The sequence below is a fragment of the Schistocerca nitens genome, chromosome 10 (assembly GCF_023898315.1).
Source record: "Schistocerca nitens isolate TAMUIC-IGC-003100 chromosome 10, iqSchNite1.1, whole genome shotgun sequence".
Lineage (NCBI taxonomy): Eukaryota > Metazoa > Arthropoda > Insecta > Orthoptera > Acrididae > Schistocerca > Schistocerca nitens.
The window spans coordinates 90,973,653-90,996,676 of record NC_064623.1 but is presented as its reverse complement, the minus strand read 5'-3'; the positions used below and the strand labels follow the sequence as shown (position 1 = coordinate 90,996,676).

The 23,024-nt window shown below is 43.2% G+C and overlaps 1 protein-coding gene across 1 annotated transcript in view; it reads right to left on the bottom strand.

The window, feature by feature from the left end:
* Nucleotides 1–250: 250 nt before the first annotated feature.
* The window catches only part of LOC126210653 (zinc finger protein 501-like), a 401,685-nt gene continuing 378,911 nt past the window's right edge, over nucleotides 251–23,024 (bottom strand). The window contains exon 8 of the mRNA XM_049939982.1: nucleotides 251–2,100. Within this exon, the coding sequence (XP_049795939.1) occupies nucleotides 1,194–2,100 (907 nt within the window). The 3' untranslated portion in view covers nucleotides 251–1,193. The remainder of the gene's footprint in view (nucleotides 2,101–23,024) is intronic.

Below are 23,024 nucleotides of genomic sequence, written 5' to 3'. Positions count from 1 at the left end.
AACTGCTCAACTTCAAACCATGGAACGGCCATTAACACTGCAAACATATATTTTTATAATAATTATTTCCATTTTAATATAAACACCAAGAGCAATGCAAACACACCATCATGTTACTGAAATTGTTGCATGCTTACAACCTACTAATATGAATCCATAAACCCACAATAGTGACAGAGTATAGTTAAACAACTATCAGCGACATGGTAACAATAATAGTTTAATACTACTGTGACATATAAGCAGTAAATTTCACACTAATAAAGAGTTTTGCAGCCATTAGAAACATTAACTTTAGGACAGATGGAATTCAGCACCTACTCAAAATTCAAAGATCTCATATTCCAATACATATTACTTTCCCAGCTTTAATGTCTCATAATGGTTACAATAGTGCAGTTGCAGGAACTGGGTAATATACAAAGGCATGTTGAGAGTCATTCTTTCTACGCACTATCCCTGCTGTATCATTTTACTGACCACCTGACATCAACCCACTTAAAGGCTATTATTTATATGTGATAGATATTTTATTATAATTACATTTGAGGTTTCTGTAAGGCTTTTTCATCATTCCAACAATTTACTGCAACACCTTAACAATCCCCATGACACATTTAATTCATCTGATACTTATAATTAGCCAGCCGGAGTAGCCGAGCAGTTCTAGGCACCTCAATCTGGATCCGCACCACCGCTACGGTCGCAGGTTCAAATCCTACCTCGGGCATGGATGTTTGTGATGTCCTTAGGTTAGTTAGGTTTAAGTAGTTCTAAGTTCTAGGGGACTGATGACCTCAGATGTTACGTCCCATAGTGCTACGAGCCATTTGAATCAATACTTATAATTATTTTGATGACACTGGTGTTGCATTTCAACTATTATGCAAGCATAAATGTGTCTCTGTAAGCAGCTCCCCAGCCACACTTAACTGTTACAGCACAAACAGCCACAATTGTCGACACAGACATAAGATTTCATAATCTCAGGAAAGACGCTTCTGCTCTTAAACTTCTAAAGACACAAGTCACAGCAACAGTAATATTCGGTACTTTGCACTGACAACTATAGTTTGAGACCTTTCCTGAGTGAAGAAGTGTGTGCCTCTCCAGTCTGCAGCTGCTTGCAAATCTCTTCACACACATCGCAACTATAGATGGGCAATCACTTTCACGAAGAAGTAGGTGTTTCCTCAAGCTGCGGTTAAGTTTGTATTAGTTTCGACAAATGCTGCAACTGTATGATCTCTCACAGCATGAAGCCGCAAGTGTTCCTTGAGACTCCAGCGCCGCGAAAATGTCTTTGGACACATACTACAGTTGTACAAACGTTCACCAGTGTGTAGTCTGGAATGTTGTTTTCGGTCGGACTGCTTCCTGAATGACTTGCCACATACATCACAAGTGTAGGGGCGTTCACCGGTGTGGAGCATCGAATGCTGCTTCAGACTTCCACTTTGTGTGAATGTCTTGTTGCAAACACTACAACTGTAGGGGCGTTCGCCAGTGTGCTGCTGTGAATGTCGCTTCAGATGATCGCTGTGCTTGAATGTCTTGTTGCACACGCCACAGCCATATGGGCGTTCACCAGTGTGCCGATTAGCATGCTTCACCAAGTAGCTATTAGATGCGAACGTCTTGTTACAAACACAACAGCTGTATGGACGTTCGCCGGTATGCAGTTCTGAATGCTTTTTCAGGTCGGAATTTGTTACAAATGACTTATTACAAACGGCACAGCTGTAGGGGCGTTCACCAGTATGCAGCTGTATGTGTCGTTTCAAATGACCACTTAACTTGAAAGTCTTGTTGCACACGCCACAGATATAGGGGCGTTCACCAGTGTGCACAGGAGAATGTACTTTCAAACCAAAACTTGTAGTGAATGTTTTGTGACACACATTGCAAGAATGCAAAAATTTACTTCTGATGTCACTACTGTACACTAGATGCCTTGTACTGGTTTTATTCCCACAGAACGCTTCCAGCCTGGTGGTGCTTTGTGTCCTGTTGCCTGTTCCAGAGGCCATGGAAACTTTGGTAACAGAACTGCCACTGTCTCCAGTACTGTTGTCGTCCTCCACGCCAACGAAGTTATTACTGGAGAAAAATGGAAAAAAGTCTTAGAAATATTACAAGAACATAGCTACGGAAGAGAAAATTATACTAACATATGCTAGGGCGCCAAATGTGCCAAAAAAATCCCCAGAATGCACATATTTTATGTCCCATAAGCTTGTAAATTTGGGAGAGATAGTTCTGAAGAAGTAATATGTATGTAGATCCACTAATAGCTATGTTACCACAAAAATATCAAGAAAACACAAACCACCATCATTGCTACAGATGTAAGAAGTTACATGATAGGGACCATGTAACTCAAAGTGCATACATTCCGAACTTCGACATCTACAGCTGTACTCCTGAAGCCATGCTGGTGTGTGTGTGTGTGTGTGTGTGTGTGTGTGTAGGACACTTAATTTGAAGTTCCTCTTTTCGTTGTTCACAGATATTTTGGGATATGTGATAATATCTTCTTAGCCATCCTACCTCCCAGAAAACAAATGTCACTGAAACTTATGAACAACTTTTCTTCGATTACTATAAACGATGCCACCTTTGTCACTGGCAATTGATAAAAAACTTTACAGAGTAATGGAACAAGGAATTCTTGTTGCACTAGAAATGCCTGTGCAGATGTTGCAGCTGCTTGAAAACGAAAAAAGTGCTACTTATATGACAATGTGTGGTTAGAAGAAGGTCCAAGTAGGATTTGGGTTAAATTTAACACAGGTAGCGTCATTAACAGAAAATCGACAGCTACAATACCCCTCACATTAACACTTCATAGCTTAAAAAATATAATTAGCCATTACTTGTGTTACATACAGCCTAATTGCGACATTTAATTGCTGGTTGACTGATATATTTGTTCACACATTATTTCCCAATACTTAAATTAACTAGGTTTCATTGTTGGTATATAATTCTGTCAATACAATTAGAAGTAGTACACACATAATTTAATAAAACATATTTATTAGCTGTACCAATTTCAACAGTCACTTTGATTCATATAACATTGGACATTATTCTGGTCACAGGAAGGTGGGTTCCTTTCTGAGACTTACGTTTTATGAAAGGTAAACTATTCTAAAATACTCATATTATTTAGCAACTGAAATAAATTATCTACGAAATTTTTCAGAATTAAGTTATTAACACAGTTTAAATTGCAAATGGAGAACCACCACAGGTAATATTACGTCTTTGTTTCCTTTCTGTGCATGTAATCTGGGTTTCGATGAATGCAGCACATCTACAAGTCAGAATGACTCTTATTATTCTTCACGCTATCAGGTGACTGGAAGGTTTATTCCATATCGTCGGGGCCTTCCTTGCAGATATAGCGCACGTCGTGGAGGAAGAGCTGGTGTGACAATCGTAATAAAGTCGTGAGGACAGTTGCAGCATTTTTGCTGTCATTCTGTTAGCAGTCATTCGGGGGAGAATTAACGTCAATTACTCTCAGATGAAACTGTATTGAGGACATGTAATGAAACAGCTAATTTGTTACAAGAGACTGCATGAGATGTTCCACTACTGTACTGAATCGATCAACATACTGATTATGAGCAAAGAATTCGTCTACATCATTTCTTGGAAACCTGAGATTTGAGAGAGTCATGTTTAGCTTCCAGCACAGAAGAAGTTGTCGAAGGACATGAACTCTACAGTAACGATGACATATACTGTTATTCTGCCTCTGCATTTCAATTAACAGCGACCAGCAATTCATTTACAAGTACATGAATACCACATAATGTAACATATGGAATACACCACTGTGTTAAATAAATATCATGTATATAATGTATGTCTCTCTACTGACAACAGGACGATCAGATTCTTAACTACGAGTTTTGATGAGTTTAAGGTACATTATAGAGCGACCTCTCTTGAAGACATGCCTAGCACCTTTTCATACGACTGCCCCTAGTTTCAAGATACTGGATGTTGAAGTTTCTTTGCATAACTCCTACACATGTGAGAGTATCATTTCGATCAAGCAAGCGTGACACAATGGTTAGGGTTAGTGGCTTCCAGAATGATGTGATGGGTTCAGACGCTGTCCATGTACTTTTTCGCCCTTAACTGTCACTGTACAGAGCAACACTAAACAGTATATGGCATGAAAAATGTTTCAAAAATAGTCAATTTCGTCGTAGTTAGCACATGATTATAGCATATTATCTTCAAATGTATATTCCGTTTGTGGTTGAAATTCCTAATATTTAGACAGCTCCAAAGAATTCGCAACGAGGGACAGAGTATTGGCAGTTGTGGAAGGATTCCACATACAGATGAAAGTACTGATCTTCAATTTTGACCTCGATTATGTAATTATACCGATGAAAACGGCTGCCATGACCATTTGACATACAACAGAACCCTTGCATAACAAGAAGCGAAACCCATCTGAAAAAAGATTAGGACAGTGTACTGTAACTTCATCAGGAAAGATATTTCCGTACATTTTCTTATGTATGCTAGAACAATTTGAGATATTTGGTCAGATTTTTCAAAAAGCAGTTAACCTCTTGGTTCATAAATTTAAAAAATACAATTCTGTCCTGCGCGAAATCAAGGAGTTCACGAAAGCGCTGACGAAAAGTTAAAAAAAAAAAAAAAACGTTATTGCATCATGGGGAAAGTAGACTGATCAGATGCTTTACTATCAAATCTTTGTAGACGAAAAAAAAAGGAAGCTTCTCTACTTTAAAATCATCCCACGCAAATGTACAACACTTTTCAAACCTCATGATGTTTATTTTCTAAGCAGGTTAAAAGTTTTACGAAAAAAATTCAAAATGCTCCAGACTAATAGAAAAATCACTTTGAGAGAAAACTCCATAAAAATACATCCGATTATTCTGCGTCAATTTAGTTCTTCAGCTACCACAAGAATGATCAAATATGCGTGGTTGTCATCGAAGTTGATAGAAGAAAGTACAATCATTTTTAATTCAAGTGAACTGTATTTTCCAGTATTGCTTCAAAAAAATCTGAGTGCTTTCACAGCAGCAGCTTTCATTACAGGTATGTGGTGTTCTACAAATTTATGTTTAGATTGCTTCTATGACAGGCGCCATCCCAAATCCTGTTGTAGCACAGCAAGTAATGCAAGAGGTAGCGAATAAAACGATTCTGCAAACTATGCTGTAATAAACGAAATAAACATTTCAAGAAAGTCTGCTGTCATGATTAATTTATTAATAAAATTGCTACAGCGAAAATGACTATTTTTGAGTAATATGGACGACACACACTATTTAATGATATTCTGTACAACGACACTGAAAAAAAGGTTATAAACAAAATTAGAACCCATACCGCTAGCCTGACAGCCAGAAACCTTATCTGCTGCACTATGACCACTTAGTCAAAAGATGAGTAACGTTACTGGTATAGAAAATACGCACAATACTTCAACATCTATTTCACCATGAACTAGGGACTGCTGCGTAAAAGGCCGCTAACCAGGTACTCATGGTAGAGCCCTCTGCAAAACATCTAAGACCCATCAAAATCTGTGATCAACTTATCTGAAGGTTCGCATGTGTACCAAATTGCGTGGCAATTGGTTTTTATGCAACCTACCACTCGCACTGAAGATGGCAGTCAAATTATTTGAAAATAAATACTGCTGTACCAGGTCCAGGCCCAAAAGAAGATGGATATGGTGTCATATTTACAAGGAAAGAATTTTCGAAAGAAAGAAAATGTATACTACTAATAGGTAAGTATACAGTCAGCAATTTCTACATATTGTAGGGGACAAGGGGTTATTTTTAGGAACTATCGTGCAAAATTGTGATTTAGTGTGCTTCAGTGTGCGATGCGCCAGCCTCACGGCAGATGGCAGATGAAGGCTAGCCGGCACATTATGTAGGTGACACAGTTTTGCATCAAGTGTCGATATGTGTGTGCATGCATGGCAGCCATCAACAGCCAGAATGCAGCATTAGCAGAATGACGCAGGCGTGGGCCACATGTGGCACGGTTGCGTTAGCCAACTCATCGAGGACGTTCTAAAAAACACGGCGCCGTGTAACCGGCGGATTCAGCAGCGGTCTGCACTATTTAAGGGCATCAGAGTTGGGCGTCGGCATCGGTTCGACCGATTAGGCGTACGGTCACTGTTACATCGTCGTCGTCAGTGATGCTGTCCCTAAGGACCTGCCGGCGGAGGGCGTTGCCCGCTGCTGCACTGGCGACTCCCGGCGTTGTCACGAGACGCAGCGTCTGTAGCAGGCGAGCTGGGTCGGGCCTCGTGCTGCTAACCTCCTACTGCCTGCACAGCCGCTGACTGAGCATGGCATCACGTTCCCCGGGCTGCGTGCATCTGCGTGTCTCCACCACGACATGAGCGGTGGGGCTGAGCTACCGGAAAATGTATTGGAAGAACCAACAATAAAGAGAAAGATTGATAAAAACAGCCACCTTCTTCTACCCAGCTGCACCCTACAACCCCGACCACGTCACCCGCTCCAGTCATCCTATTACAAGTAGTGTCAGTTGGGCAACCTGCGCATCACACACTCCTGTTACAATTGGTGACAGTAGTGGTCTCCTCCCTGGATTTGGAGGAAATTGTGGCTGGTAATCGACGAGGATAAGTGGAACATGAGAAGGGCAACAATGGATCAGCAACTGCTGAAACATGACAAGTAAGTGCCTATTTTTCGTTTGGTGGTTTGTCTGAACCTGTAGCATAGTAAGTCTTCCTTTCCTGTTCTTCTTTCTGGGCTTACTGTAGTCTTGATTCGATAGCTGGTAGTGATGGAGGAGTCTGTGTCAGCCAAGGTGGCTATTCAGCAGCTACTTGAGCGAGTGTCAGAACTAGAGATAGAGCTTGCTCCGTCTAAAGAAGTGAGCAAGGATCGGTTTCCTGTTAATGCAGTAATTCTTGACACTAACGCTGCGTCTTTGGTCACCCGTCTCTCAGAAAAAGCTGGGGAGCATGTTATGATTTTGTTTGAGAACCTTAGGACGGCCACTAAATTGGGAAATTGGGGTGTAGAAACACTTCTGCATGTGGCTAAGTTGAAAGTAACTGGTGATGCCAGAGCATACATTACATGCCATGAAGAATTAAGGGATGTTCGGACATTTGAAGTATTCAAAAAAGGGTTGCTGAAAAGGTATCGAAGGAAAAATACGTCTAGATACTATCGGGAACAATTGAATAGAATGTATCAAAGGAATGGGGAATCAATAGAAGCTTTTGTTGATCGAATTTGAAAAATTAATGTTAATACCTATGAGCTAACGGATTCTGATAAGATTAATGAAGCCATTCTGCAGGAAGCTGAGCAGAGGGCACTAGACGCATTTTTGCGGGGAATACAACACAAAACCTCCAGCAAGATTACGATGGAATTCCCTAAGACTCGCAATGAGGCAGTCGGAATCGCTGTGGCGTTAGAGGAAGTTGAAGCAGTAACAAAGACGTGAGACAGGAAAGCAGTGTTTAATGCAGAAATAAATTGTTTCAGATGTGGTTGCATAGGACACATTAGATTCAATTGCAAGGAAGTGCAGTGCAGGAAATGCAAACGTTGGAGTCATCAGGAGCGTAACTGCAATGGGTCCTGGCAGAAAGATGATAGGTAAACCGCAAGATGGGCCCCACCCCCCTCAGTTAATTGGGCCAGGGGGTGGTGTGTCCACTATGCAACAACCCCGGTAAGGATTAATGCTAGTGCAGAATCAGTGGCAGTCTTTCTTCTGACCGGCTTAGTGAGGGGCAGACCGTGCAAATTTTTATTGGATACTGGGTCTCAGGTATCCGTGGCGAGTAGAAATGTACTCGGTAAAGTAGAATTAATACCACCATGCTGGGCGTTAAGTGGCGTGGGTGGGGGACAGGTGAAGTCACTCGGATCAGCGGTGTTAAACTTCTGAGTGGAAATGAGGAACTTCCAGGTCAAGGTAGAAGTTCTTGCAGTTGTTGGCAGCAGCTATGATGTCATACTCGGACTGGATTTCCTGGTTGCGCATCACCCAAAAGTTAACCTGGAACGGCCTACAGTAGAACTGGACGGAATACAATTTCGCCTAGGATCTGTGGCCGAAAAACCTTTACTGTTGCAAGGAACCGCCCAGACGGTGGGTGGGCCACCTAAACTGCGTACAAGGTCCCTTAGGGTTAACTCGCGGGATACTATACCGAAGGGTACAGGGAAAATAATCTGAGCAGATGTTGGAGCTAGCGTGCTGATAAATTCGTTGTGTGTTGTTGAACCTTTGTCTGAGAATGAGCCGCTGGATAAAATGAAGCGTTTTATGCACCGTAGCGTGTCCTACGTGCGGGAGATAGAAGGAAAAAAGGTTGTGCCTGTCAGTATCGATAATTGTGACCTTGAAGAGGTGCAGTTAGCATGGGGTATGTAATAGCGAATCTGGAGATAATAGGGGAAGATGAACTGAATAAGGATTTCGCAGCAGATTACACAATACCAGGACAATCTGTCTGTTGATCCGCACTGAGGGGTAACGTAGCACATTTAGAAGGGCAAGACAGACAAATCATGGAGAACCTTTCGACAGAATATAAAGAGTTATTTAATTCTCATGGTCCACTGTCTGCCACACCGTTAGTTCAGCATTACATTCCCACTGGGAATGAAGCACCAGTGTATAAACGTCCACATCGTGTTCCTAAAAGTTTACAGCCTGTCATGGAAGAATTTATTAATCAACAGCTTAGGGATGGGATAATACAAACCAGTAGTAGTCCCTGGTCTGCTCCTTTTGTAATAGTGGTTAAAAAATCACTTGATGGGGGCAAGGCATATCGTTTTTGTTGTGATTATCGTTTCCTGTATCAAAAAACTGTATCTGATGCATACCCAATGCCCAATATCACTGAAACTCTGGATAATTTGGGTTGGTGTCGGTACTTCACGACCTTGGATCTTCGAAGCGGGTACCACCAGTTGGAGGTCGCCCTGGAAGTCCGACCGAAGACAGCTTTTTCAACACCTACAGGTCATTTTCAGTATCGGCGAATGCCTTTCGGACTCAAAAATGCTCCAGCAACCTTCCAGCGGTTACTAGATAGCGTGTTACGAGGGCTGAAACCTAATCAGTGTATGGTATATTTTGACGACATAATTGTTTTCTCAAAGGACGTGGAACAACATGTGCGCCGTTTGAGCGAAGATTTCGATCGTCTGAAAGCAGCGCGGTTAATTCTTCATATGGAAAAATCTCATTTTTTGTTGCAAGAAGTCCGCTATTTAGGTCGTATTACAGGACATGAGGGTGTACGCACGGATACAAAACTTGTAGAGGCGGTAACAAATTTTCCGACACTTACAAAAGTAAAAGAGTTGCAGCTTTATTTAGGTCTCGCCAATTTTTACAAGAGGTATTCCAAAATTTGCGGAAATTACAAGGCCCCTCACACAGTTGTTGAATAAGGGAGCAAAATTTCACTGGTCAACAGAATGCAAAGAGGCTTTTCAAAAGTTAAAAAATTTGTTAACATCTAGTCCAGTTTTGGCTTTTGCAGATTTTAGTAAACAGTTTATATTAATTTGTGACTCTAGCAATTTTGCTTTGGGTATTGTATTATCTCAGGAAATAGATGGTGGGCAGGAACACCCAATAGCATATGCTTCCAGACAGCTAAACAACGCAGAAAAAAATTACTCAACAACTGAGTGAGGAGTTATTAGCATTAATTTTCGGAATAACCTATTTACGGCGTTATTTGTATGGACGACGATTCAACGTGATTACTGACCATGCAGCACTTAAGTAGTTGTTGGGGCTTAAAGACCCAATGAGTAGATTAACTAAGTGGGCTTTGCGTCTTAGTGAGTACGATTTTGAAGTGATTCATCGACCGGGTAAATCACACGGAAACGCGGATGGTCTGAGTCGTAAAGTATGCACCATGGAATGCACAGGAATAAATGAGAACGAATGGGAGGAGGTAAAACCGCCGACACAGATTGTCAACGATTTACCTCACAGCGACAGTTCGTCGTGGAAGACGAGATATTGTCCCGTAAAACTAGGAACGGTCCACGCATAGTTGTACCAGAAAAATGGCGTAGCGAAATGTTAAGGCAAACAAATTATTCAATGTTTTCTGGTCATTCACGTCGAAGAGCAACGGAAAGGAGGGTAGCACAGAGTTATTGGTGGTCAATGCATAGGCAAGATGTCAATCAGTACGTATAGAATTGCATTCTGTGTGCTCAACAGGCAGAATTGAGTCATCACAAAATTGTGTTGCAACGACTACTGGAAGCGGATAGAACTTTTCAATTACTTGGCTTTGACGTCTTGAAACCGTTTGTGCAAACACCAGCGGGTAATCGCTATGTTTTAACAATAATAGATCATTTTTCGCGCTGTGTCTATCACAGCTATTCCGGACCAGCGAGCTGAAACAGTGGCTCACGCCATGGTACATCAATGGATATTGAAATTCGGAACACCTGAAACTATAATTACAGATCAAGGGTCAAACTTTATGTCCAATTTGATGAAACAGTTAAGCAAGTTGTTGCATCTAAAGGAATTGAGAATGAGTGCGCTACACCCGCAGCCTAATGGTTGGACCGAGAGAGTTCATCGTACAATAGCTAAGATGTTAAATTATTATGTAAATTCGCAACACAACAATTGGGATACCCTACTGGCGTTTGTAACCGCGGCATGTAACTCAAAAGTGCATGAAAGTACAGGATTGTCTCCGTGAGAAGTACTGTTCAGTAGGAAGATGCCATCTCCGTTTGAATTGCTCAAGACCCCACCAGGAACCGATATTTCGGCTGTTAAGGATTTATCCACAAAGTTGAAAACAATCTGGCGGAAGCTGAAAAAAATGAACACTAAAGCGTTAGAGAGACAGGACAAAATTCACAATAGAAAGGCGGCTTTACCCAAATATCATGTAGGACAATGAGTGATGATGACTAATCAGTATGTGCGAAAGGCAAAACGAAGAACCTTGTATCCCGCTATCAAGGTCCTTTCCAGGCGATCGAGATGACATCGCCAGAGAATGTAAAATTACAGCTTCCAGTTCGCCCAACTACTGTGCATGTGAGCCGAATTAGGCCTTTCAAGGGGAATTTTGAGGAACTTCCTTCATTGTCTGCTGTAACTTCTAGTGGAGAGAAAGATGAATCTAAGAAAAAGAATAAGAAAGGAGTAGAAAAACAAGAGAACTAAGTTAATTGCGGAAGCGATCACACATGCTACTATGCTCTTAGGCCACGCGCAAAAAGGAAGACCTAATGTGAGTTGTTTTTCTTTTGTTTCTCAGAAGGCCTGACGTTCTGGTAAGACCAGCAGTTCCAGCGTCATGGGTTGCGCTGAAGAGGGAAGGTGTACACTATCTCTCAGCATAGTTATTCTGATTTGCTGTTGCAACTTAGCTGAAGCCTTGAAGGTACGTCCTATATCAAGTGGTGTTTTGTTCTCGCGACAAGCGGACGTAATTATGTCTGGACATCAATGGACCTTAAGGGTGGACTGTAATATTTGGGCGGTTGAAGACGAAATCAGTAAATTAGACGATATATTTAATGAACTTCATTCCATGGTGGCTAATCAGTTAAGGTTTAATGACACACAGGGGGAATATCAGCTACTACGATCAGCTTTTGTATGCTTACAATCTCAGTTGCGGCAAACTGCAGGGTTAATCCCGCACCTCTGTAGGAAAAGAGGATGGTTAGATATGGGTGGCCGTATCCTAAAAACTGGTTTTGGGACCGATCACGCGGAAGATATTAAAAGTATTATTGAAACGCTGTAGCAGGTACAGGATAATGTGAATAGCAAGCAGGGAAAGCTAGATCTTCACACAACCCAATTAGAGAGTTTGGAGTAAGATTTAGTTAACAATACGCGCCAATTGCGAGCTTTGGTCGCGACCTTGATGTCCCACATTAAGACCACAGCCGACACAACCAATCACGACTTGGGTATAACCAAGTATCGCTATGCTGCTCCGTTTTCTTGCTGATAGTATTACGGAAGCACGCATAGAAGCCACGGAACTACAGGAGGCTTTGTTGCATGCAATGCGCAGCCACCTAAACCCAGTGTTGTTACCTTCGGAACAGCTACGGGAAGGATTACGGAAAGTTCAATCGGAATCGCCCGCATCCCTGGAGCTACTGACAGACGAACACTTATCTCTGTACTACAAAATGGGCAATGTTACATGTGTGCAGACAGGTACCCTGCTGAGAATTCATATCATAATACAATTAACATGTAAGGATTGTAAATTTGAATGTTACGCCTTGCATCCGTATTCAGTGATGTGGGAAATTTTGCAGAAATTCATACTATAACCGTACAGGAAATACTGTTAGTGGCACGTAACAGTTCCCCACTCCACAAGACTTGCTGTGTTGTCGAACAGGTCCAGTTACCATCTGCCCCGTGAAATTGTTACACACTGTTCTCAAATCTTGTGAGTATTCTCTATTCCGCTCTCAAGAACCAGTCGCGGAGTGCCCTAATGAAATAATAGCAGGCACGGTGCAGATCTTTCAGCAAGTGCGTCCACATTGGATATTTTCAGCAATGGAAAACACAGTCGTTATTTGCGTTTGTTACGAGCAGGGTAAGCAAGGGAGTACGCAAAGAATAGAATTGCAGGGACAGGGACTGTTAATTAACAGTACACAGTGTGATATTTCAGGGCCAACTTTCTGTTTACCAGCCGTGATTACTGGAGGTACAATCAGGAACCTAACACGCACATTGATCTATGTACCCGACCAACCTGTACAATTCGTCACGAAAGAAAATCTCACTCTTTTGAATAGTACGTTAGACCCAAACTTTGCTCCCCTCTTTGGACCGGATGCTAGCAGCTCAGGATGGACATATAACTATGGAACATCTTCTTCAACGAGTGCATGAGCACCGTAATGAGCATAAGCAACACTTACTAGTTATTGGATCATCAACCACCGCCACCTGCATTTTTATCTTTGTCGTAGGTTTAGTGTACTATCGGCTCAAGAGGAAGGTAAGCCAAATCCCGCCCCTTCCAACCTTTAACCTAAGGGTCCAGACGAAATCACTGAACAGTTGTGAGGCACTGCAGCAGAACACTGAGTAATGTTGATGAAGAAAGATTAGACTGAGGATAGAAGTGAATGAACACAGTGTAAATAGTGAATCAATCGCATTTTGTGGGGTTTTTGAAGTGAACTATAGTTGTTTTGACTTTTTGGTTGAATTTGGGGACGAATTCTTTTCATACAAGAGAGGTATTGTAGAGGACAAGGGGTTATTTTTAGGAAATATGGTGCGAAATTGTGATTTACTGTGTTTTAGTGCGCAATGCGCCAGCCTCACGGCACACAGCAGATGTAAGCTGGCCGGCGCATTATGCAGGTGACTCAGTTTGCAATGAGCGTCGGTATGTGTGTACATGCGCGAGAGCCATCAACAGACAGAATGCAGCATTAGCAGAATGACGTGGGCCGCGGGCCGTGTGTGGCATGGTTGCATTAGCCAACTCATCGAGTACGTTCTAATAAACACGGCGCCGTGTAACCAGGGGATTCAGCAGTGGTCTGCACTATTTAAGGGCATCAGAGGTGGGCATCGGCGTCAGTTCGACCAATTGGGTGTTTGGTCGCTGTTACGTCACTGTCATCAATGTCGCTGTCCCCGAGAACCAGCAGCCAGAGGGCGTTGCCCGCTGCTGCACCGGCGACTCCCAGCGTCGTCACGAGCCACAGCGTCTGTAGGAGGTGAGCTGGGCCGGGCCTTGTGGTGCTAACCTCCTACCACCTGCGCAGCCGATGACCGAGCACAGCGTCGCTTTCCCCAAGCTGCGCGCATCGGCACATCTCCACCATGACACAAGCGGTGGGGCTGAGCTACCAGAAAATGTATTGGAAGAGCCAACAATAAAGAGGAAGATTGCTAAAAATAGCCACCTTCTTCTACCCAGCCACGCCCTACAACCCCGACCATGTCACCAATCGACGAGGATATGTGGCATCTGAGAAGGGCAACAATGGATCAGCACCTCCTGAAACATGATAAGTAAGTGCCCATTTTTCGTTTAGTGGTTTGTCTGAACCTGTAGCATAGTCCGTCTTCCCTTCCTGTTTTTCTTTCTGGACGTACTACCACTCACACTGAAGATGGCAGTCAAAATATTGGAAAATAAACTACTGCTGTGCCCGGTTTATTCCCTAAAGAAGATGGATATGGTGTCATATTTACAAGGAAAGAAATCTTCCAAAGAAAGAAAATGTATACTACTAATAGGTTGGTTGGGTGGTTTGGGGAAGGAGACCAGACAGCGAGGTCATCGGTCTCATAGGATTAGGGAAGGACGGGGAAGGAAGTCGGCCGTGCCCTTTGAAAGGAACCATCCCGGCATTTGCCCGGAGCGATTTAGGGAAATCACGGAAAACCTAAATCAGGATGGCCGGACGCAGGATTGAACCGTCGTCCTCCCGAATGCGTTACTATTAGGTAAGTATACAATTTCTACATATAATGTCATGTCCAAACAATGGAGTACCTTGGAAAACAGTGACATTCACAAAAAATTTGTTGTTACAGAAATTTTCTATGTCAGATTTGTACAAAACTATAGTGTTTCCTGCTAGCTGTAAGCAACGATTTATTGAATTTAGTTATTATACCAGAATTAAGAGTGTCACCATACTTGACGATTTTATAAATGTTTTAATCTTTTTTATCTTTACATGGATCACAGACATGACACAATGTTTCTTCAGATGTTGCACATGTCGAATGGTTTGAGTGGACATGGAAGCATCACATAAGTGGTTCCCCAACACTCTTACAGACAGGTACTTGTGCTCTCAAATGTAATGAACACTCCTATTGGATGAATGGTCTCGACCAGATAAAGCAGTCATCAAGTACAAAAGAAAATAGTGGAGGCTTTTACTAAAATGATTTTTAAAGCATATTTCCAAAAGAAACATACCTTCAAGTATTTTACAGCCTTTACCACTATCACAGAGAAATGAGGAATAAAGATGTAGCCAAATAAGAAATAAGTAAGAAAAATTACAAGCTACACAAATTTTAGTGCGAGGCTGTAAATTGGAGTGCCACTGCAGCCTCCTGAGAGAATGGTGGGGCAGCGCCCAATTAGTATAGTACAGTATGTCCCACCAACAGCCTGCTGCTCCGCTGTATCTCTAGTCACTACACGTACATGGGCATTCAGAGTTTCTTTGGATGTTCTTAATTTCCACGCTGCCACTACCATGCATTTAGGTAAGACAAACCTATCCTATATGGGCACCTAGCAGCTCATGTCAAGTGAGTAAGATTCTGAGAGGTACGATCAGCGCACTCTGCACTTCTTAATTCATAACTGAGAAAGTGTTCAAGTAGTGTGATAACTTCACTGATTCTACACGAGTCTCATACAGCAGCAGCAGAATATGGGTTATATTTCAGTAAGAATAATTGAGCTATATGACGTCTGAATAACTCTGATATGTTCCATGGCAACAACGAAGAGTATGAGTGCAGCAGGAATGGAAAATACAGCTCTGATGTCATTGTAGATTGTAATGATAACCTTTCTATAGTGCCAGGCATAATGCACAGAAAGCACTGAAGGGGTTAACACTGAGGAAACGCAGAATAAATATGTTCATGCAAACAGTGTAATAGGAATTCTTGGAGCAAACCACGACCATACTCTTTTTCCTTATGCAACTCTTCTGAAGATGTTTTTATAAAAGTGAGTACACCTCAATGGTATCTCTGCATGGACAGTAAGAAGCAAATGGAGTGAGACGACGCTCAGCACATCTTCAGGTTTGCATTGTAGCTCATGGTGAGTGCTCCCACATACGGAGTGTGCCAAGCGGATGGTAAATATTCAGGGATACGACAGGAATGGTCACTAGAAGTAAAAATGTCTCTTAAACATGGGCTCTAAAATGCATAACTTAAGAGCTACAAGCACGTATTTATCTGCTTTACTGTGAAACACATCTCCTCTACTGACCAAGTCCTCATAGCTCTTAATCTATACGTTTTAGAGCCCATGTTTACTGGCCTTTTTACTTTGAATGATCATTGCTGTTGCATCTTCGAATATTGATCATTCATCCTGGGACAACCTATATATGTAACACCTGCCCCCTCCGCACTGTATTAGAACCAGTAGGGTTGTGTGACCTTTCTTTGAAAGGGAGTACCTTACAATGTCCGATAACACTTGCATAACTTTACCATATACGTGTTCTTGCCACCATAAGTGTTCATGTGTATCTTGCAGGATATGTAAGAGTACTAGGACAAGGAGAAAACGATATAACCTTCAAATGACCTTTAAGTGTCCGCACTCTCAGTTAACACCAAATGACGCAATTGCCCATGTCATATTCTCACTTCCTTATCTCCAAGACCATACTGAGACTCAAGACTTACTGCTACACACCAAATCAAGGATGGGGGAGGGGGGGGGCAGGAGGGCAGGGGAGAAGAAGACAACTGAGTGTCATGTCACATCACACATTAGCACCGTCTTATTTCCAAGGCAATCCAGGAATTATGACATCAGCATCATGGTATCTGGCCACATGCCACGGGTATGTAGTGGAAAGGGAAGGGGATGGAGGCTGCCCCCACACCACAAGCACTCCTGCTTGGCGGCCAGACACGATCAAGTATCTGAACTGCAGAAAATTTTGGCAACTATTTTTGCATTAATGACTTCCAAAAATTCAATTACAGACTGGCTTACCAGTCACACTGGTAAATTTCATTTGAACCTGTATATCATTTGTAATGGCCTATTGGAAGGAGTAGACAGCATATTGCTCTACAAATACTAGGGTTGGCAGCATTGGTATGCGGCAGGTACTGTCTTGTTCCGTAGCCTCTTCTCTACAGCTCCAGTTGGTGGGAAGCCTTAGCACTGAATGGTTGTGTTGTTACAGTGTAAAGTATGGAACCATGCGCAGACGGTCAGTCAATACGATTTAAGCGCTGTGCTTGTTTTGTAGCCTCTCTTGTAACTTTCGAATAGTTCGAAAGTTACAAGAGAGAATCGTGCTGGTACCTCTGACATTGGAATAGATGTACAGATACTGTTAGTGCTAAGAATGTCGGGTATGTAACTTTCAGACGTGGTAGTAGGCACCAAATTAAGAAAAAATATCTACTACACAATGGCTGTAAAACGCATACCTGGGGAACTAGTGTGAAACACATTTCCTCTATTGAACAAGTGCTCGTAACTCCTCACGTATGCATTTCAGAGCCCATGTTTAGTAGACATTTTTTCTTGTTTTGGTCCATACTTCCACCTCTGAAAGTTGCCCAACCTACAATCTTAGAAACAACGGTAACGGTTTATGTATTTCACTGTTGATAGGTTTCAGAATAGTTTTCTCTTACAACTTTCAACTCGTTTGTTTCTGGTACAGCGACCCTTATCTCAAATTGATATCTTTTTCCTTTTCCATCATCCTTGAAACTTTCTAACGTGATCACAGGATCACCCTTCATATACTTACATCTACAGCTGCCGGCATCTATTACTTTGACGTTCAATAGCGTCGATGGAGGAAGTTTTCAGACAAGTTTCGAATGGTTCAAAAAAAATGGCTCTGAGTACTATGGGACTCAACTGCTGAGGTCATTAGTCCCCTAGAACTTAGAACTACTTAAACCTAACTAACCTAAGGACATCACAAACATCCATGCCCGAGGCAGGATTCGAACCTGCGACCGTAGCGGTCCTGCGGTTCCAGACTGCAGCGCCTTTAACCGCACGGCCACTTCGGCCGGCTTTCGAATGGTTCAAATGGCTCTGAGAACTATGCGACTTAACTTCTGAGGTCATCAGTCGCCTAGAACTTAGAACTAATTAAACCTAACTAACCTAAGGACATCACACACATCCATGCCCGAGGCAGGATTCGAACCTGCGACCGTAGCGGTCACGCGGTTCCAGACTGAAGCGCCTTTAACAGCACGGCCACACCGGCCGGCTTTCAGACAAGGGTTCCTATGTAAAACACGATGTACTAAATCCCCTCTATAGCCTCTAGAACTGTGTAACATGAATTGTGAAACACACTATATAATATATTATATAAGTTTTACTCTACCATTGGAGATAATCCACGTTAATCAGGCAGCCCTAACTGTCTTATCACACGGTACGTGGTGTCCATAAACGTCTACTATGATTTTAAGATTTAATATTAATTGTATTTATGATGGTACGTTTGTTTTTTCTTACAGATCTACTAGGTAACCCATGAAGTTCCTGTACACCTTTGTCTGATCCAACATTTTCACTACAAGGAGCGTTTTGTGAGCTATATAGTAGAAATGGCTTTCCCGGGGAGAAAGCTCATTGTCTTGTATGGAAAGCAGAAACCAAATCAATGATTACTGTTCAGCAAAAGTTTGGGCCCCATTACGGAGAGAAAGCACCTGATGTCACGTTAATCAGAATATGGGTGGACTTTTTTTTTTTTTTTTTTTTTTTTTTTTGCAGTGGCGTAATTTCAGAAATGGACAAAGAGTGGCAGACCATCTGTTTTGGAAAAAGACTGTGCAGGATGCAGGAATTTCAAACCGCGTTCAAGAGGTCACCACGCAAATGGTTTAGATAAACTTCACGGAAACTTCAAGTGTCAAAGAGTAATGTTCATAAAGTAGTCCGCAATTGTCTTAAATTGTATGCATACATGATCCAGATTGTTAAGGCGTTACAACTAGATGATCGCACAAGGCACAAACAATTTCCAATGGACATGATGAACCATCTGGCTGAGGACAAAGATTTCTTGAATTGCGTGTGTTTTTCTGATAAGCCTACATTTTATGTTTGTGGTTCAATTAAAGGCCATAATGTCTGGATCTGGGGATTAGAAAATCGATGTTGTACAAGAAAACATCTGGGACAGTACAAAGAGTAATGTGTGGTGTGGGTTAATGTGTGGTCGAGTGACTGGCATTTTCCTTCCTAGAAAGTAATGTAAGTGGATATGCTTACCTAGACATGTTGGTTAATTACGCCGTTCCCTAGCTACATGATATGCAGGACACTATCATCTTTCAGAAAGCTAGGTGTCAGGGATCAGGCAACATACAAAGTCTTGCATTAGGAGTATTGTAAAGTTGAGCCAGACAGAAGGGGATTCTATTGCTAATTCAATTTAAAAGGTTTATTTTATTCTCTCGTTACAGCCCAACATTAGCCGGCAGCTTCGGGTGCCTGTAATTTTCTCATCCCACAGTCTGGCAACAGCAAGTCAGCAAGCATCTCGAACACGCGCTTCCCCCGTGTGCTGACGAGGTAACGCCGCCCAGGCGATGACGCTGACCAGGCTACGCTCTGGAAATTTCCATGTCACCCCTGTGGATTCCTCGGCTTCTGACCAATTAGGGCAGAGGAAGCCGTGTGGCCGTGTCGCATGTACCCGGCCACCCGCCAGTGAGCCGCTCTCTCTCGATCACGCGCCCTGTAGCAATCAACATCTCCTGCCCTTGCCGGTGCAGCGGCACCATGGACTTTGTTTTTTCAGTAGCTGCCACGCCAGTCAGACTTGTTCGAATGGCAGACACTGCATTTCCCTAGCTATGCGAACTACGTTTCGCCCCCGACTATGCTCTGGCTCACCCTCGCCTCCCTAGGCCTGACTATGTGACCCATTTCAATGCATTTACTGCCAATAAATGGCCTTTTAACTAAAATGTAATGGTTCATTCCTGCCCACCACCTTCTAATCCAGATGTCCTGTATAAAAATTGGTGTCAGAAATACGGATGCATTCCCATAGCGACTTTGTCGCTATTCCAAATTCTTCCGGCGAAGCGCCGGGCATTTTGTGCATTGAGTGTGCCAACCAGCCGGCATGTTCGCCCCACATGAGCCGCGGCCATAGAAATGCTCAGGGCGCACGCTGCAGTGTCGGAGGCACCTCAGTCTGAGGGAACCAGCCACGTGAGTCGGGCGCTGGTGCTGCCCGCCGGTGTCGCTGCCGAGTACTGGCCAAGCCAGCGTCGACTCCCGCCAACACATCAGCCGCCACCCGAGGGTCCAGCAGCCGCCCACTCACACCTGTGTCCGCTGTTGGCACGTCGCCAGCCGCTGCCACTCCACCACGTCGTCGCCGCCGCCAACATGTCGCATTGACTCCACCTTCATGTAAGTGGCGATGATGCTTCCAACTTTAACATCGAGCTCTCTGCCACTGGAGTAGGTTATTTGTGACCTTTCTTTTTTGTAACAAATCGCTCAAAAGAGGAAAGGTCGCTGGACCTGATGGGATACCAGTTCGATTTTACACAGAGTACGTGAAGGAACTTGCCCCCTTTCTTGCAGCGGTGTACCGTAGGTCTCTAGAAGAACGTAGCGTTCCAAGGGATTGGAAAAGGGCACAGGTCATCCCCGTTTTCAAGAAGGGACGTCGAACAGATGTGCAGAACTATAGACCTATATCTCTAACGTCGATCAGTTGTAGAATTTTGGAACACGTATTATGTTCGAGTATAATGACTTTTCTGGAGACTAGAAATCTACTCTGTAGGAATCAGCATGGGTCTCGAAAAAGACGATCGTGTGAAACCCAGCTCGCGTTATTCGTCCACGAGACTCAGAGGGCCATAGACACGGGTTCCCAGGTAGATGCCGTGTTTCTTGACTTCCGCAAGGCGTTCAATACAGTTCCCCACAGTCGTTTAATGAACAAAGTAAGAGCATATGGACTATCAGACCAATTGTGTGACTGGATTGAAGAGTTCCTAGATAACAGAACGCAGTGTGTCATTCTCAATGGAGAGAAGTCTTCCGAAGTAAGAATGATTTCAGGTGTGCCACTGGGGAGTGTCGTAGGACCGTTGCTATTCACAATATACATAAATGACCTTGTGGATGAGATCAGAAGTTCACTGAGGCTTTTTGCAGATGATGCTGTGGTATATCGAGAGGTTGTAACAATGGAAATGTGTACTGAAATGCAGGAGGATCTGCAGCGAATTGACGCATGGTGCAGGGAGTGGCAATTGAATCTCAATGTAGACAAGTGTAATGTGCTGCAAATACACAGAAAGAAAGATCGTTTATCATTTAGCTACAATATAGCAGGTCAGCAACTGGAAGCAGTTAATTCCATAAATTATCTGGGAGTACGCATTAGGAGTGATTTCAAATGGAATGGTCATATAAAGTTGATCGTCGGTAAAGCAGATGCCAGACTGAGATTCATTGGAAGAATCCTAAGGAAATGCAATCCCAAAACAAAGGAAGTAGGTTACAGTACGCTTGTTCACCCACTGCTTGAATACTGCTCAGCAGTGTGGGATCCGTACCAGATAAGGTTGATAGAAGAGATAGAGAAGATCCAACGGAGAGCAGCGCGCTTCGTTACGGGATCATTTAGTAATCGCGAAAGCGTTACGGAGATGATAGATAAACTCCAGTGGAAGAAACACTGCTAGAGACACGCTCAGTAGCTCGGTACGGGCTTTTGTTGAAGTTTCGAGAACATACCTTCACCGAGGAGTCAAGCAGTATATTGCTCCCTCCTACATATATGTCCCGAAGAGACCATGAGGATAAAATCAGAGAGATTCGAGCCCACACAGAGGCATACCAACAATCCTTCTTTCCACGAATAATACGAGACTGGAATAGAAGGGAGAACCGATAGAGGTACTCAAGGTACCCTCCGCTACACACCGTCAGATGGCTTGCGGAGTAGGGATGTAGATGTAGATCTTATGGGTCAATAACGCCCTCCTAATTTTGTAAACACGCCGATGGGAATGAGAGCGATGGAACGGATACTCCCGCAGAGGCACCAGCGTCGCAAGACCTGCTCAAAACTATTAATATTCAAATGCACCAACTGTTCATACAAAACCAAGAATTTCTTGAGCAAAACAGCGTCTTGAAACAGACACTGGAAGCCAGAGTGTGACCTTCAGTACCTGAGGCTAGCTCCACGCCTCTAACAAATGTGCAACCAGTGACAACTTATACTAATTCTGTCACTACTGCAACTACCACAATTTCAGCTAACACGGCAACTGTAAGTAATTTTCCTGCAGCTGATTTCATCCACACCTTTTCTGGAAAGTCCCATGAAAATGTGGCTATGTTCATACAGAATATTCGCGATGTGGGTCGCACTTATGCCTGGCCGGATGATCTACTGGTCAACGTAGCCACATTGAAATGGACAGGGGAAGCCAGAACGTTTATAGAGACAGTGGACGAGCTGCGTGATATGCGTGACTTTGACGTTTTGGCCCGCGGACTAACTACGAGTAATTCCGATACCAGAGGTACCGGATATTACAGGGAATAATTATCAACTCTTAGGCAGAAGCCTAACAAGGATTTTGATGCTTTCGCAGATCGCCTATGAGCTGTATCTTGTCGTACCTAAAAGCTACGCGAAAATGCCAATGAAAATAGGATTTTGCGCTCAGAGGCAGAAGCACGTGCAATTCATGTGCTTGTTCACATTATTGATCCCCGCATCAGAGGAGAAGTTAAAGGAGCCTCCCCCACCTCTTTGCTTGGCGCTGTTAATTTGCAGAAGCACACGAATATGAATTGCGCTTCTGCGCTGCTGCACCGTGTCCGCCGGATCCAGTACCGGTATTAGCAAAGGAAGTATTTTGTCAGCATTGTAGGAGACCCAACGACACGGCAATGCACTATCGGGCACCTTTCTGCACTATTTGCCAGACGGTAGGTCATCTTAATAATGTCTGTCCAACAAAGTCCCAATTTTCTAACCAGATGCGCGGCCAACGCCGCTACGAGGGGTCAAACTCGGGAAATGTATGGGGGGACAGGCTCTGCCACCCACACACGCCCCCGACCAGAATAATACACTCGGTGAGGGCCGGAGAAAGTAAGGAGGTGGACCATGTTAGTCTAAGTGGCATACTCGGGAACAAAGTAGTTAAGATTTTAGTTGACATTG